Source organism: Styela clava, chromosome 10 (assembly GCF_964204865.1).
Source record: "Styela clava chromosome 10, kaStyClav1.hap1.2, whole genome shotgun sequence".
NCBI classification, from domain to species: domain Eukaryota; kingdom Metazoa; phylum Chordata; class Ascidiacea; order Stolidobranchia; family Styelidae; genus Styela; species Styela clava.
In genome coordinates this window covers 10,204,030-10,217,618 of record NC_135259.1, presented here as the reverse complement: position 1 = coordinate 10,217,618, position 13,589 = coordinate 10,204,030, and the positions used below count along the sequence as shown (strand labels likewise).

Sequence of the window (13,589 nt, the reverse complement as noted above, 5' to 3'; positions counted from 1 at the left end):
CCGTTTCTTTGAATTCCCGGAAGTCATTTGGGAATTACTCATAATTGAGTACACTGCGATAAAGAAAGGAATTCACTAGTTTTGTAATAGGGAAATTCATCACTTTTTGGTCATGAACTAACTTAGTTTTACTTTCAAGCAGACGGCAGCAATGTGGCAGTAGATGGTATGAGAAAAATTGCCAAACGGTATTTGTAGTGTGACTACGGGACATTTGTATGGACAAGCCTTTGACTGAAAAATATGAGATTACGATATATTATTATTTCTTTTGGAAAACGGTTTTCATACTCGTTGCAATCACGTAATGTTTGGACGACGTAGTCAGGTGGAGGTTAAGTGAGACGTATGCAAAAATTGTCCCGCCACGCCCAATAGAGATACATGTGGTATCAAACTACATTGGACCCAGGTACGGTAGGCGTTCCATAGTCTCATCTCTACACAATATATATCATTTTGGAAAAACTTATGGGTAAAATATTCTGTTTTGGTTTTCGTGTGCATATATTTGAGCTTGTTGTTTTGCTTACGGTTTGAATGAGATGGCATGGCGTCATCTAGTGGCCAATGTGAAATTATATCAAACCTCGTTACATTTCGTACACTGGGTTACATTTCGTTCCTTTCTCATCTTAGTTCCAACTCCAAAGAATTAGACTTTGCAATTTCTTCTGCCACTATAATTTTGGAAATACGACTTTCGACACCACAGCCTTGAATCTGAATATCTCTATAATCTATTCTAGGCGAAATAATTCATTTTTGAAGGCTTAATATGCAGCTTTCTAATGCAGGGGTCCGCAACTACGGGGTCGCGAAATTGGGTCGCGAAGCCCTCCGCTCTGGGTCACAAAACAATTTAAATGTGCCATAAATATGAGCATCGCGTCAGTGTAGCGTATTTATGTATAACAACTTTATAAATCTCTGAATATAATTATATATGGATGTTTTCCCGAATATACACTTCCTTATTTACTGCCGTAACATTGGCCAATCAGCATAAGTGCAAGATTTGACGTAACAATAAACGTTTCAGAAGCGCTCAGATACTTTTACCATTCAGACAGTTTTTCGTGGTTGTGAATATTACCTCATTTTGGCAGTTTTCGCGGGCTATTTCTTAGTTTTTATTTTGCTTTGTCGGAGTTTTTATTTTAATGCAGTAATCAAAAATTAATCTAGAAATAGCTGTGATAGACTAAGCCAAACTTCCATACGGCACATTTAAATGTAAGGTTGTTGAATGTATTGAATTAAAATGACAGTTTTAAACATATAAACCGGTTTATATAGGCGCCAACTCACAAAACCATTCTTGAAATAAGTACCAATAATTTTGCAATGGTAGAGTATGAAGCCGGAGAATTTTGCCGGGATCGAAAGTCGGGGAAACATTCATTACGCAGTTGTTTGCATTGTTAATTAGTATTATCCTACTACGTAGATAATTGTGTTGTTTGTAGCAATGCGAGGTTAGCAGTAGTCGTGTGGAATTGCTTGATAAGGACAGATGATGAGATTTTTCCCTTCTAAATTAAATAGTTAGGGTGCTGTTACATTTGTTATTGTAAGACATTCCTGATTAAATTCAAAATTTAGCGGGGTTAAGAATTTTAAAGGTAGTTTTAGTCACAAATAATGTTAACAAACTGGTTACCGAAGAATACTCAAAAGAAAAAACACGAGCGGGAGATACAAAGAAGAAATTAAGTGAGAACAGAACACCGCATGCACCTTCAAACATCTTTGCGTCTTCAAGCAGTGTGGATCAACGCCCGACAAAAGACTCATCTTCTCACCCTCATCGGATATATACATCACTCAAACCATCTTTATAAGCGGAAGTACAGCGAAGAATTTATAAAACTTGGTTTCACGTGTGTTCTTATAAATGATGAGTCACGTCCTCAATGGGCTGTTTGTTCCGATGTTCTTGCCAACGAGAGCCTGAAAGCAGTGAAATTGAAACGAATCTTACAGCAAAGCATCCAAAATTCATTGACAAACCAATACACTTTTCCGCCGATTAGAAAAAGGATTGTTAAGCGAAAAGAAAACAATGACAAAATATCTAAGCGAATAACAAGATCGAAGCTTTCAAAAAGAAAATCCACTGGATTGCCCGTTCGAAAATGGAAGAATGGATATGTTTTCCGAGCTGAACGATTTTCTCAAAGAAAACGAGTTCAGTCAAAACATTGGGAATAAGTCCATAATCAGTTATCTTCATGATCTTTCACAGTGGTTTAATAAATATTTTCCCAAAAACACATCACTACGACTAGATATTTTCACGTTTCACAGTATCAAATATACAACATCTATCATCAGATTTGATTGAAGCATTGGATGACTTGTCAAGTGATCGCGGGTTAAAGATCACATTTGATGGAAAAAGAAGATTGACTGAATTTTGGATTTCAGTGGAAAAATAATCTCCGGAGTTATCAGCTGCTGCAATGAATGTTCTGTTGTCATTCGGAACTACCTACTTATGTGAAAAAACCTTTTCTGCGTTTTCATACATAAAAAACAAATACAGATCAAGGCTAAAAGTAGAAGAAGACCTTCGAGTTGCTGTCTCCCTATTTAAGATCGAATTTATATGTTGTGTTCAAAACACAAAGCTAATAATTCGCATTAGTCATAATTAACGCTATTATTCACGATTTTATGTGATAAGTTTCACATAATTTTGTACAAGAAAATTGCTAGTGTCAATAATAGTCTTAAAATCGGTAACTATTTACATGTTTACCAAATGCTTGGGTCGCGAGAAATTAGAAAACAATCTTTTGGGTCGCGATGAAAAGTAGTTGCGGACCCCTGTTCTGATGAACTATCTTTTGAATTAGAAAATAAAATGCAACTGTCTAATTTGTGGTTGGAGATTAGGATTTGATCATGGTTCACAGGTTCATCAGTTTATAAAATGTTAGGAACAGGGCACCTTGTGTTGATTTAGGGAAAATTTACTACTAAAATCAGTGGTTCCCAAGTTTTTTTGTTGACTTCCCCCCTCCCTATTTTAGAGCTCACTGTGCATAAAAACTACTTTATTTGTTCAATCTTGATGGATCCATTGCTAGTATTATGCACAAGTCGCACTCCAGTTTTTGTACATTCAGACATTTCAAATCTTTTGTTATACTGTATATATTATGTATGAGTGTTATAGTTACATTAAAAAAAAAGAATATTATTTATATTACAGTGAATACAACCCCCCCCCCAAAAAAAACGACGAAATGCCTTACGGTCTGGAAATGTTGATTTATGGTGGTTATGAGAGCCACCCATAATCTCCATCTTTCCATACACTTTCACATATCAAACTTTTTCCAAAGATATGTGAGCGTTGCTTACTCAGAGCATCTTATTTCGTACATTATTTAGCATTGACTTCATCATAACCCCATAAGCAAATGAACCTATTGGCAACTTTGTTTCAGTACTTTCATGTAATATCAATCCCATGCATCTGAAACAAATAACAAAATGATCTCACACTCAACATGAAGGCGGGGCTGAAGTGGCCACTGCTGCAAACTACAGGTAGCTTTGAGAAGTTTACATTTATTATAGATTGGTATGTGATGTTGAAATGTGTACTATCTGTATCCACAAATATGGGAGATAGTCGTATGTGGACTGGGGACAGACAATAGTCGGGTCATCTGGGCATAGTGCACCAGTTTTCAGCGTTAAATACCGTATTTTACAATACTATGAGGTGCATCGGACTGTAAGACGCAACCCGGGATGCTAGGGTTTAATTAGTGGTTCTACAGCAAGTGTGTTACTTGCCCTCCAACTGTTAAACCAATATGTGATATTTTTGTATAAACGGCTAATTTCACAGACTGATGTTCCCTGACTCAATGATTCAATTTGTTCACAAGAAGATGGGATGAAATAACATGAATATTTATTTAATTCGGGTCTCTGTTGTGGGGAAAATTTACATGTTTGATGAAAATTTTGACACCAACTTCTCACTCCCAGAAAACCAAATTAATATAGACGTTTTTTCTGTTGAGAATACTCAGTGAGCCCAATGCTTTTTAATCTCTGTCGGAAATTTTCACTTAGATTAATGGCGCTCCGGAAGTATGTGTATGGAGGTAACTAATTTTGTTCGCCTACTTTACATCAAGTTTTGTAGAGGGACTGAAACCTGTGGGCAGTATATTCTCTTGGCTAACAGAGACAGTCCCTGAACTCGTAATAGAACTAAAATAAGAAAAATCGGAATAAAATTACGAAGAAATAGTGATTCATGTAGTTTTCCGCATGAACATGCCCCCACGTCACGTCAAAATGTATTCAAAATTTAGGAATATTTTCTCAGAATCAATTCGGAATAGAGAAATATTTGGATTTGGCCATCCCTGTATTAAGCTTTCTGTCTGTATTTAATGAAAATAATCTTTTCATTTCGTTCAATATTGGTTTCAGAAAAACTATGCGTTTGCTCGCATCTTCAATGCAGATAGACAACAAATCTTCCTCGTTCATTGGACTGGCTGACGCATTGGTTTCAGGTGATTAGTTAAGCATAGCATTTATTTTATAAAACTCTTTTACTCCGACCTCTAAACCGCCGGCCAAATCCGGCATGTTGGGTAATTCAATTTGGTTTAATTTAGTTTGGGCACTAGGCTCATTGTTTTCCACTTTTGCTTATGTAACACTATGAGGTATAAATATAGCTCTGTCCATAAATTGTGAGCTTGCGCGCAACGAGGGTTGAAAACCACTGCTCTTTGAGTGCTTTTAAGAAAATTCCAAGCCATATATGCTCAGTGACAAATGTAAAATTCGTCTTTAACCGCTTGAACCCGGCAAGCCGGTTTACCGGCTTGTTTGAGTACGCTCTGTGCCCCGGCAAGCCGGTTTACCGGCTTGTTTTTCGTGTCGGAGGGAATCAACTTTATGATCTCGTATCTCAAGAACCACAATGAGTATTTAAATAAATTTTATATTGCATGAAAGCTTGTTATTGGGACTAATTATATTGTGATGATCGGTGCTCTAATATACGATGTTTCAGTAAAATTGGCAATTTGAAAGTGCGTATGAAATTATTGTATGATAACAAATATTTAATATAAAGAATTTCGACTTCTTGCCTAAATAGCCACATATTCAATCGGCAATATATGTAGAGAATTTGAATAGCTTTTCATATACGTATCCAAAACGATTTTACGATGAGCCATTCAAATTTTATGACCAAATATATTAGATTATCTGTAGATTCAACAGCGACGCTGCGTCAAATTGATGTTCTCATTGAAGAGAGGCAACGTCTCGTCACGCACAACTTTACGCATATTACGCAAAAGCAACTAAACGTGACGATATCCGCTATAACGTTACGTCGAGATGTTATTATTTAAATGTCCGCAGGAAGTAATTAATTAACCCGATGCTACGCATTCAAAATTCGCACTACGATTTGACTTTGACTGCCCGCTCAAGCCCCATTAAGTTGTGGTTACATATACGCAATATGAACAAGATTGTGATTTTATTAGCGGATAACGGAACAATAAAGACCATGAAAAATGTATGTACATAAAAGACTGCTTGCTAAAAATTTTAAATTGAATATTGCACTTCGTTATGCCCGGAACAATGAAGAACATGAAAATATTAGGCAGACTAAATCCAATATTGCACTTTGTTGTGCCAGTTATACCAATGGTTGTTGGTTTCGTTACCTATACATAGGTACTCATTACAGTATTTGTACTTATATACTGTCTCGCATCGTTTCAGCAACGCTTTGTCTTTAGCAGCTGGATTGGTTTTTTGGCAATAATGTAAATTTTGCTGCATACGACGCATCTATTATTAGAACTGACGTTTTGCGGTGGGGTATCTAGTTCTGGCGACGCATATGATCTTGTTGGAATAAGAGTTGCTCTTTCTGCATTATTAGTGCTCTCAGATATTATTCCATCCACTTGCTTCGCCTAACATTCGTAAAATCAGATATTTTGATCTGCAGAGCAGGCAAGTACTTATTTTGGTTAATATTTGAACAAATACTCATGGGCGAATAAAACATTTTCCACGTGAAATTTTATATGACGATATTAACTTCACTTCGCTATTACTGCACGCATTACTCGACGTCGGTACTTCAATCCATACAGGGTTAATATCATATCGAAACTCGGCGACCGATGTTCCGCTGAGAACGTCGTCGTGAAAGTTATCTTGCGCATTTTGCCACGCAATACGTTTCGAGCGTACTTATCAACATCTTCATGACGGTAGTCACGTGATCGGCTTTTGCGTAGCTGCGTAATCAGTGAGTCATGGCCGCTTATCGATGTTGTTCACCCGACACAATGATACACAATTAAATATTTAAATATAAAGTTGGTTATATGGCAGCCACAATAGTAATTCGAATATCAACAAAAAGCTTATAAAAAACTCTTTATGAACATCAAATATTGGCAGTATATTTTGTACCAAACTAACAAAATTTCAAGCCAAAACTCACATACATGCAGAAAAATGACTGTTAGATTAGGGTCAATTTTATTAATTTTGACAAAATGTATTTCAAAATGGAAAATACATTCTGAATGCACGATAAAATTTCCTTTCGATTGAAATGTCTCACAACGTGCTACCTATAATTGGTAAAAAGTTACAAGCGTGCCAAATAGCCCGTATTTAGACTTATTTTATTGTTCTACCAATACGGCGCCGCGAACCTTCAGGGTGAGCGAGTAACTTCGCTCAGAGCTGTCAGAGTTCAAAGAGTTAATATCATTTTCATTTATTTAGAAACTGATAAGAAACTTTCTACGCCTGATTTAGCTGAAAAATGGTTGGAACAAACTTTCAAACTCAGTGAGACAGATTCCGGTATTTTTCGAGCCATAAAAGCAGCCGTTTATGATTCAACTGTGGAAAACAACCGGACTTTACCTTTATTTTTTAAACTCAGGAGGGAAAAGGATTTCTTAAGTAGTGTGTGGGGAAGAACTGCGAACAAAAAGGCTTTGAATAAAGTCAAAATGAAAAATCTAAAATATAGCGTGCAATATTTATTCTTTGAAATTATTGCTCGGTGTTTAAAAGTCTTCTTCAAATTTAGTTTTGCATATGTTATTCTTGAGAATAATACGTATTCTGGTTCTGCTGGCATATAATCCGTATGGTATTTGCTAGGCCAGTGGCACACAAACTGGGGGTACTTAACCCAAAAGAGGATACCTAGACAATTTTAGGGGGGTTTTCATTGACGTAACAATTTATTTTGTAATCGCCATATTTCCGCCACTTTGCAGAAAAACTGGGCGCGCTTGTTCGAATCTAGTTAGCAAACATTGTTACATCATAATTTAGTAGGTCTCGCAGGTAGTAGAGACATGTAGTCTTCATTATTATAGCTGCAATGAAGCTTAATCTTCTGTGAAATGAAAACTGATGGCGCCAAAGAAAAGCTATGGAAAGTTGGTTTTATAATTCGGTTTCGTGAAATCCAAGACTCAAAATCGACTACAGATGTTTTTGTGTTCGTCTCCAACAGCAATATGCCACCCATTTCACGGCGTCATTACCATTTTTGATTTAAAGTCATTCAACTTATTCTTTGCAATGGCATTCATTAAAACAAAATATTGAGTCAAGCTTATAATTGACGATGATATGGAATTCCTAGGTTTGATATCGCAGAAACAGTGACATCCTTCTCACTGAGATTAAGTCAATATGTTGTTTTTGTATTTATGGATTCTTATGTCATTGCTGTAATCAAATTTGATAAAATGCACGCTTGGAATTTTATTTTTAATGTAAGGGGAAATTGAGCTTATGGTATTTCAATTTAGGGATAACGATATTTTTGAGAACCTCTTATTCAGAGCTTTTCAGTTTGTGAAAACCATGGGGTGGCAACCTATATCTAGTCGTTGACAAAAGTCTAATCTAGCAAACAAAATTTTTCTTTCTCTCAGAATCCCTTTGTCGTAACTCGACATATCGTCCTAATTATACTTCAACATACAAACCAACTAGATAGGGGTGGGCAAAATTATATGTTTTAATCAAATATTTGTGAAGAATACGGAATAGTTCTAATCTACGATGAGTTGAGATCTGTGTGATTATTTCATCTCTCGACAACATAACGTTGGTAAAGTTGCATAAAAACTGCATAATTATGCATTCAGTCAGACAAACGCGAAAGTTAGTAGGGGAAGGTGGGACACAGTGGTAAATCAGCTCTCACACTCATACTATATCTGGAATCAGGTCTGCGGTTCGATGTTTGAATCCGCCTTTCGGTGAGTTACAACGTCCCCGCAAACGGACAACGGCCGTGTAGAGCGACGCAAGTTATGGGAGGAAATTGGTTTTGGGGGGTTGAAACTAATATTTTACCATTTAGGTTTTTCTACATTAGCCTTTCCAACATGACAAACCACCGTCTGATATTTTCAACTTTAGTCCACTGTAAAATATTCATAACGTTGGCGAGTGGGTGTGCCTTCCCAATCTCGACGTGGGGCAGTCTGAAAATATTTGTTTCCTATGGGGAACAAGGGACCGGGATTCCCTGAGATATGTTCCACTGGGCACAATTCGACAGGGTTTGATCCATTAAGTGCTTAGAACTAGAAGCCCAGAGATGCGTTATTAAGGTACTTTTTGGCCCATGACCCAATATGGTATATATTTTTATATGGAATATAAAAGGGTTTCCAGTTAGGCCATGATATAGAACTAGATTGGTACTTAGAAGTGTATTTATGTGAATCAACGACTCTGGGATAGATGCGGCTTTGCAGAGATGTTTGGACCGTTTTCTATGTAAGATCAACATCGTTGCTGAATTAAAAAGTCTGTTAGTATGCGGATGTGCAGAGATATCTTCCGAATAGAGTACAGGTGATATTATTTGCTGGAATATTTTGTCATTCCAACGGTCACTTCTTTAGGTGGATCGTGTCATTTTGTCTCATTATTATATTCACGTCAAAAATGACGTGGGCACAAGTAGTCGGTTAAACGACTTCAATAGAGTAGTTTTTATTTATTAATTTGTTTCTTTTTCTTAAATATGGTCCATCATCAAGTAGTCTATATTGTGGCGTTTTCGTTTTTACACTGCCTTTCCTAAGTCTTTTACATCTTTACTAATGCAGTTAAGCCTAGGTTTAGGCCTAGAATTGTTGGTTCAATGGTCTACGAAGAGGGACTTATAGTGTCAATGCGATGATTGTTGTCAAATTCATTATTCCAAGACTCACCCTGACCTCCCACGGCGTCGCATTGATTCGATGCGTTAAAAATTTGTAATATCCCTAATTTTAAATCAACATAACTTCTAAACCATCAGATATCAGATGGTCTGTAATATGTCATATAAAAGCTTATCTAGTCTTTTATTTAAAACTGGCATCATTTTTTACGAGATATTTGACGAGATGTGTAAGCCTATTTTTAGTCCCATCTACTATTTTTTTGTATTTTAGTAATATTTGACACCTTTTTTAGAAATGTATCATCGATATATGTAAAATTTTGAAAAGTATACAAAATTACCTTTCGGGGGATATACGAATGATTTTCTTAACATACGCATAACTCATTTTATTGCAGAATTTGTACTATCGATTCCAATGGTTTGTGAACAAAATTGATCAAGTGTTTTGACGCCAAGTTTGCGTAACGTCGCAAAGGGCGACGACGACATTGTAATGATAACGTTCATGCGACGCTTCGAGCGTAATGCATTGCGTAAGGTAGATTGCGCAATTGCGCATCTGGTCGTTCACAGCTTGAGCTAGATTGTGCCATCATTGAATCAGTATCATATCCTCGGCCGCAGATAAAACCCCATATATTCAGACGAATCTCGATCGAACATAGTAAAATTGCTAGAATATAAAGGTCATTTAATATACGTTTATTATTTAAATATTGGACAAAAATGTATGGCCAAAGTGAAATATTTGATCCTCATGCATTTATGAGGTTCCACCGGAAACATCAAGGCTAATTCTTCACCGTTGGATATCATGAAAATTGAATAAAAGAAAATGATAACGGGAACGCGGAAGACATGGTGGCACCAGTAGCTCACCTGGCCAGTGTTTTACATTTTGCGGCCTCATTCGATTTTTGAAATTACTGCTTATACGCTACATTCTTGATATCGCTATATTTACAATGGATTTTAAACGAACGCTAGGTATAGATAAAATGTTGGATTGTATCCATCTATCAGAAGAAGAAAATATGGCACAATAAAGTCCAGCGTTGACTCAAACAATGCATCCTGCGACATGTTCCATCATTCCGTTTTTAGAAATCCGTATATTTGCTATTCCTATTTTTCATATCTGAATGCAATTAAAACGGCAATAACACTGCATATTGTGTGTTTTAGTCGAACAGATTTTGAGGCTGGATGTAATGCGTAAATTCCCCGCGTGTATCGTTTACAAGTCGTTAGTCGCTTCACGAGTACGAAGTAAATGACTTTGCGAGCTTGCGGGGAAAAGTGTTTTCCGTTTGGAACGTGTTACGTGCCGACGTGATTGCGTAACGTCGCTGCGTAACGGCGTAGCGTAACGGCGTAAATGTGTTAGGACGTTATTTACGTCACCTTGACGTAGCATCGATCCTGCAACAAAAATAATCACGAATAAAAATGCTTCTAAAATTTGAATGGTACAACATAATTTCAATCTAATGGTATCACTGGAAAGCTATCTCCAACTTCTACAAATGTGTTTGATAATCTACTAGGTTAAATCGAAAACAAATTGAAGTTTTTTCAATTAGATTTAGAAGTTTTTCAGAAAATTTTCATGCTTTTCTTCAATTTTGCCAATTTTTATAAGATGATCACAATATTTTATCTCAATTTTAAAATAATAATTAGTCTTGTAGATTATCTTTCACACGATGTAAAACTTGTCTAAATATAATATATGGTTCGCGAGATATGAGGGTTTCAAAGTTGCAGAGCTCATACGGGATGCGAAAGCCGCTAAAGCGGCTTTCAGCGTCGGAAGACTTTCTCGGGAAAGCCGCCATAGCGGCTTTCAGGGTTCAAAGAGTTTTAATAGCATCCAGCTCCATGTAAAAAGCCCACCACAGCCCTACAGCAAAAAAAAAGAATAGACGAATAATTTTGCTTGGAAATAGAATTTTAAAAAATGACTAATTAAATTTCACATAATATTAGTGCTATCACAAAGTTCTCAGAAAAAAATGTTCGCTTTAATACATACTGGGCCCTAGCCGATAATAGCTTTTTTATTTTAGCATTTTAACGTTCACACATTATTTATCACGATTTATCTCTTTTATTGGTGTTTTTTATGGTTATGCACAATCGAGCATTTTGCCACGGTCTAACTAACACACGTGTGGTAAGACAGTTTATTACAGATTCATTTGGAATCACCGTTGATGGTCTAAATCAGAAGCCAAAAATTTTCCCCACGTAGTCTGGCGGGCCATGTAAGTGTGACGTAGAAAGTTACATTTTATGAACAATGTTTACAGTGTTACAAAAGCAAAAGTGGAAAATAATAAGCGTCGTGCAAAAAACTAAATTTAATCGCAATCTCGACAAATTCCTTGCGCTAATCTCCCTCCAGCTAAAACATCAAAATTTGGTTTTAGTTTGGCTGTGGCAGCATCGACAGAGATATGATAGTGAGAAAGATATACAGATTACGGAAATTGAGGAACATATAAGGAAATGAAATTAGGCAAGTCTTCAGGTATAGATGGTCTAACGAAAGATTTCTATTTATCCTTCTGGAATGACATTAAACACATTGTGTATTATACTATAGAAACATATGCAAATGGGGTGATGCACAAGAGGGCTAATACTGGAGTGAATGTGTTGTTATATAAAGGTGATGAAAGAGAAAATTTAAAGAATTGGCGACCGATCACTTTGATGAACTTTGAATATAAATTGTTCACAAAAATTTTGGCAAATAGACTAAAACAAATTTTACCTGAAATCATACATCCTGATCAAACAGGTTTTATTAAAGGAAGATGTATTCATGGAAATGTGATGTGCATTAGAGATGATATCTTCCAGGCGGGAATCGATAACACTGGTTTCGCTCTTATGGCGTTGGACCAGGAAAAGGCGTATGACACGGGATAGAGAGGTATTACTTAAAGTAATTGGTAAATTTGGATTTGGAATGAAATTTATAAATTGGATATATAACATTTATAAACAAACGGAAGCAAGAATTATTACAAATGGTTATATTTCACAACAATTTGAATTAAAACGTGGAGTGAGACAGGGTTGCCCTCTTTCACCGGCAATATATACTTTGATTGCAGAATTGTTAGCTTGTAATATTAGAAAAGAAGAAACAATAATAGGTTTTAAGAATGTTACAGGTAGAACCGAGAAATACAAAGGCTATGCAGCTAATACTAATTTGATGTTGGGAAGTAAGGTATCGATAAATGCCTCTTTGAAACTGTTGGAAAATTATACCAGAGCTACAGGCATAAAACTAAAAGTAGAGAAATCCCAAATATTACTGGTGGGGAAAGCAAAAAATTGGTTTTAGCCCAGTGAGATGCATTTCAGAGGAATTAAAATTATTAGGGATAAAATAAAAATATTAGGAATGTGGATAGGATCGAATCAACAGGTATGCACAGATAACTGGACAGCAGTTGTAACAAAAATGCAAAAAATAGTCAATCTGTGGAAGGGTAGGAGACTAACTATTGTTGTTGAAAGAGCATATTAATTAAGTCCATGCTAATGTCAAAAATTTGGGTATTTGGCAACATGTGAAATTATACCGCAGGAATTTATGCAAAAAATGAAATCTATAATATGGAATTTTTTTTGGAATGACAAGCCACAAATGATAGGACAACATATCTGCTGTGCAGAACAAAATGATGGTGGCCTAAAAATGATTGATCTTCAAACTCAAATTGAAGCTCTTCAAGTGAAGTGGATATTTCAGTTGTTGAAACAGAATGAGGGTCCATGGGCCAAGAGAGCAAAATGTTATATTGATAATTATCATCCGAATATGTGTACAAGCAATTTGGATATGCTTCACTTAACACATAATACACGGGGTATGGATTCAACACCATTATTTTACCAAAATAGTATAAAAATTGTTCGAAAATTAATTGAGAATCCAAAGAAATGCACCTGAAACAAAGAAAGTGGTACTTAGCGAAAACATTTGGTTCAATCCGAATTATCCCAATGAAAGTAATGCAGTAATAAGACAAAAATATATCAGGGCAGGAATACATACTCTGGCACAGATTAATTCTTTATCAATATTGGATTTGGTTAGGAAAATAGATGGAAGGGAATGTTTTGAAAGAATAACTGATTCTAGAAAAAGGGCCAGAATGTGTACAGAAGAAAATGTGATTAGAAACTTGAGAGCTAATATTCCAACTAACTGGAAAACGATTCTAAGCAGGAATCGCCAATTTTCAAATCCCTCTGAAAATTGTGGCTTTGATTTGTATCAAAGGTCTGAAATAGATAGATATGACATTCCTGAAAATGTATC

General features: G+C 36.0%; 1 protein-coding gene across 3 annotated transcripts; it reads left to right on the top strand.

The window, feature by feature from the left end:
* Positions 1 to 126: 126 nt before the first annotated feature.
* On the top strand, positions 127 to 7,702 carry LOC144428107 (uncharacterized). Of its 3 annotated transcripts, XM_078116810.1 has the most exons (4): positions 129 to 412; positions 3,459 to 3,561; positions 4,465 to 4,550; positions 6,817 to 7,702. In XM_078116810.1, the coding sequence occupies exons 3-4, from the start codon at positions 4,472 to 4,474 to the stop codon at positions 7,182 to 7,184; spliced, it is 447 nt and encodes a 148-aa protein (XP_077972936.1). In that variant the 5' UTR covers positions 129 to 412; positions 3,459 to 3,561; positions 4,465 to 4,471; the 3' UTR covers positions 7,185 to 7,702. The 3 variants fall into 3 exon arrangements, with proteins under 3 accessions (XP_077972935.1, XP_077972936.1, XP_077972937.1); XM_078116809.1 differs by lacking the exon at positions 3,459 to 3,561 and having other exon boundaries at positions 127 to 339; XM_078116811.1 differs by lacking the exon at positions 3,459 to 3,561.
* Positions 7,703 to 13,589: the final 5,887 nt, after the last annotated feature.